This window comes from Micromesistius poutassou (genome assembly GCF_964030765.1).
Source record: "Micromesistius poutassou genome assembly, contig: SCAFFOLD_1157, whole genome shotgun sequence".
NCBI lineage: Eukaryota > Metazoa > Chordata > Actinopteri > Gadiformes > Gadidae > Micromesistius > Micromesistius poutassou.
This window is the reverse complement of record NW_028180392.1, coordinates 14,170-16,860: the sequence shown is the minus strand read 5'-3', so window position 1 is coordinate 16,860 and position 2,691 is coordinate 14,170. Positions and strand designations below refer to the sequence as shown.

The window sequence follows — 2,691 nt, the reverse complement described above, 5'->3', positions numbered from 1 at the left end:
GCATTTATAGGAGGAGGCGAGGGTTGCCATGGGGCCGGCTCTGACTAACCTCCGGCTGGGTAGAGGGGGGGCGGAGCCAGGAGGAAGTCCATCTTGTCCTTGATGTCGTCCTCGTTCTCCCGCTCCCACTGCTCGCCCGTCTTCCTCCAGAGCTGCTCTGCCAGCAGTCTGCAGAGGGCCCGTGTGACCGGACGGGAGTCATGACAACGTCAGCATCCTCAGCACGAGGGCCGGATGGTACAGGGCAGGGGGTTCCCAACATGGGAGCCCAACCCCAAATTCAAGACAGCGCACCGAAATGTTTCAATCCTAACTTAAAAAGGTGCTGTAGGTAAGAGCTAATATTGGATCGTAATTCGTTCGAAATGGCATAGCCACCCGACAGCTGTTAGTGAGGGAGCCAATTTCGATTTTAAGACAGCTCCCGGATCATTGTTGACCAAAATGAGGTGCCCTGAAAATGGGGAAAGAGATTTCCTGATTGGTTCAGGAAATCCATCTTGTCGGTCAATCACCAAAGATTTGCCGATGCAACACTTCTCCTTGGCAGAGACACCTATGGGAGGGAGCAGGGAGGGAGGGGCCGGTTTGGGGTCATTTACTTGCCCTCCTCTGCTCTCTCTCTTTATAACTCTTGAGTCTTCCCTACAAGAGCATTAAGATGGTGATCAATTGATTCAATGTCCTCAGAGACACCTCGTTTCCCAAATCAATAACAATGAGTGGTTAGGCTGTTAGGACTCAGAGTCTCCCTGTCAACTCCAACTCAACCTCAAAGAGCCTGATGTCAGATCCAGCAGTCCGACTATGGTATAACGGGATTTCTGCACTGCACAGAGCTGGGGTATTGGGGGAATTGTTTTTACCTTATTTCATCGACCTCGTCGGTAATACTGCTCAGCAGAAGTGGGATGAGTTTGTGGAAATAGGAATATCTGTCTCTCATGTTGAGCAGCCAATCACCAACCACGGTGGTCACGGACTTCCGCACCTAAATCATATAAAGAAAGGCAAAAAAAAGGGTTGAGTTAAGTTACAAATGTTCCCATCCGAACCATAACATATATTCAGTGTTTTAACTGCCTGTACCCCTAGTGGTACTTTGAAGACATGCAGGGGGTGTCTGGAAGATGGAAGTCTTTTTTGTCATTTTAATATTTGCTATGAACAATTATATAATAATAACACCTTAATACAACGAGTAGAATCTGAACATCCCCTTAATAAAGTTAAGTCAGTTTGTCATCTAACAGTTTGAGAACCACTGCTTCATATATATATGTCGTGAGTCATTTCAGCCATACTTGTGGAGAATTGTCAAAGAGTCTCTGGGCCATGTGAGAGAGCACATCGTCCACGTTTTTCCCCGTCCCGTGCTGGACCACAGCACCGGTCGCCTCGAGGACGGACACCCGCACCCTGGAGTGCTGGTGGGAGATGCTCTGCATTAACGGCTTCACCAAACTCTCCGCCTGCATGTGAAAGTGTTCTGGGAGAAATACAAGGACACATTCAATCAAAATGTAACCATGAACTCAAACGTAGATCACCAAAGGCAATGGGTTTTGATTGAGGGGATCATTTATGATAACATAACACCAACACAAGCAGTGAGGAAAGAGCATGCCGTAAACTGAACCCATCCGTCGCAAATAAGGAAGCGCATCTCGGCAACTATGGCAACACGTTTCCTAAACATGCGTGCACCCACCTGGCACACACTTTGCAAAGAGTACAGTGCACTTGCAGCTCTCTCTTTTGACGTCGGGACACGGGTCGACGATAGTGACCTGTAATATCTTGATCATATCGTCCAGATAGGGCGCCAGCTGCTTCCCGCACACTTCCACCGTGAGAGACAGCAGCTCCACGCTGGACAGCCGCAGCTCCTCGGCCGGCTCGACGATCTCCTTCCCCCCCAGCCTCTGTGTGAGACAGGGCATGAGGTAGACGAGCGAGTCCTCCGGCTGAGGGACGCAGCGAATAAAGTCGGTCAGCATCAGAATGGCGGTCTCCCTGCATCGCTCCATGGGGTCCGACGTGCATTTGAGCAGGGGCTTGAGGAGGCAGGAGAAGACCTCCTGCAGCACGCCGCCCGACAGCCCCCTGTCGATGGTTTCCTTTTTGATCGCTTCCAGTGCCCTCTTTCGGGTGGCTTTGTTGTCCTCGTTTAGGCAATTTAAGTGGCGAACCAGTCCCCTCAGGACCTCGGCGACGTGCTCGTCTCCGGACTCCATGGCTGACATGTTCCCTGTTGTCATGGACACGAACGGCTCCGCGGCAGATAAACACTGCTTTACGGCAGCTGCTCCAGGCAGGGAGCTCGAGCCGAGGGGATCTTGGGACTGTTGTTTCTTCGTTAGTAGTAGAGCAGAAAATAGTTAAAATCCCATATAATGTGTTATAAAATGTGTATAACAATAAAAAATCTCTCTCTATATATAATATATATATATAATTATTACCACTAAAATTAAAATTATTATTATTATTTCTAATGTCTATTTTGAAGCATTATTCTTTCATTAAACTGATTTGGGGTTAGTTTTTGTATGAAAATATATCATCATGATGCACAGTATAAGTAGACTACATAACACAGCAACGCAATAATAAAACACTACCATCAATGTGAAATGAATGTCACTCATACGTCTGTTTCGTATTCATTCGCTCTAACAACACGAATAT

The 2,691-nt window shown here is 47.8% G+C and overlaps 1 protein-coding gene across 1 annotated transcript; it reads right to left on the bottom strand.

The window, feature by feature from the left end:
• Positions 1-49: 49 nt before the first annotated feature.
• Positions 50-2,261, bottom strand: LOC311370850 (dynein axonemal assembly factor 5-like; the record flags this gene model as incomplete). The annotated part of the gene is made up of 4 exons (XM_084489154.1): positions 50-168; positions 867-991; positions 1,305-1,489; positions 1,712-2,261. Coding segments are annotated over 4 exons (979 nt in total), but the record flags the coding sequence as incomplete, so codon positions are not given.
• Between the last annotated feature and the right edge of the window lie 430 nt (positions 2,262-2,691).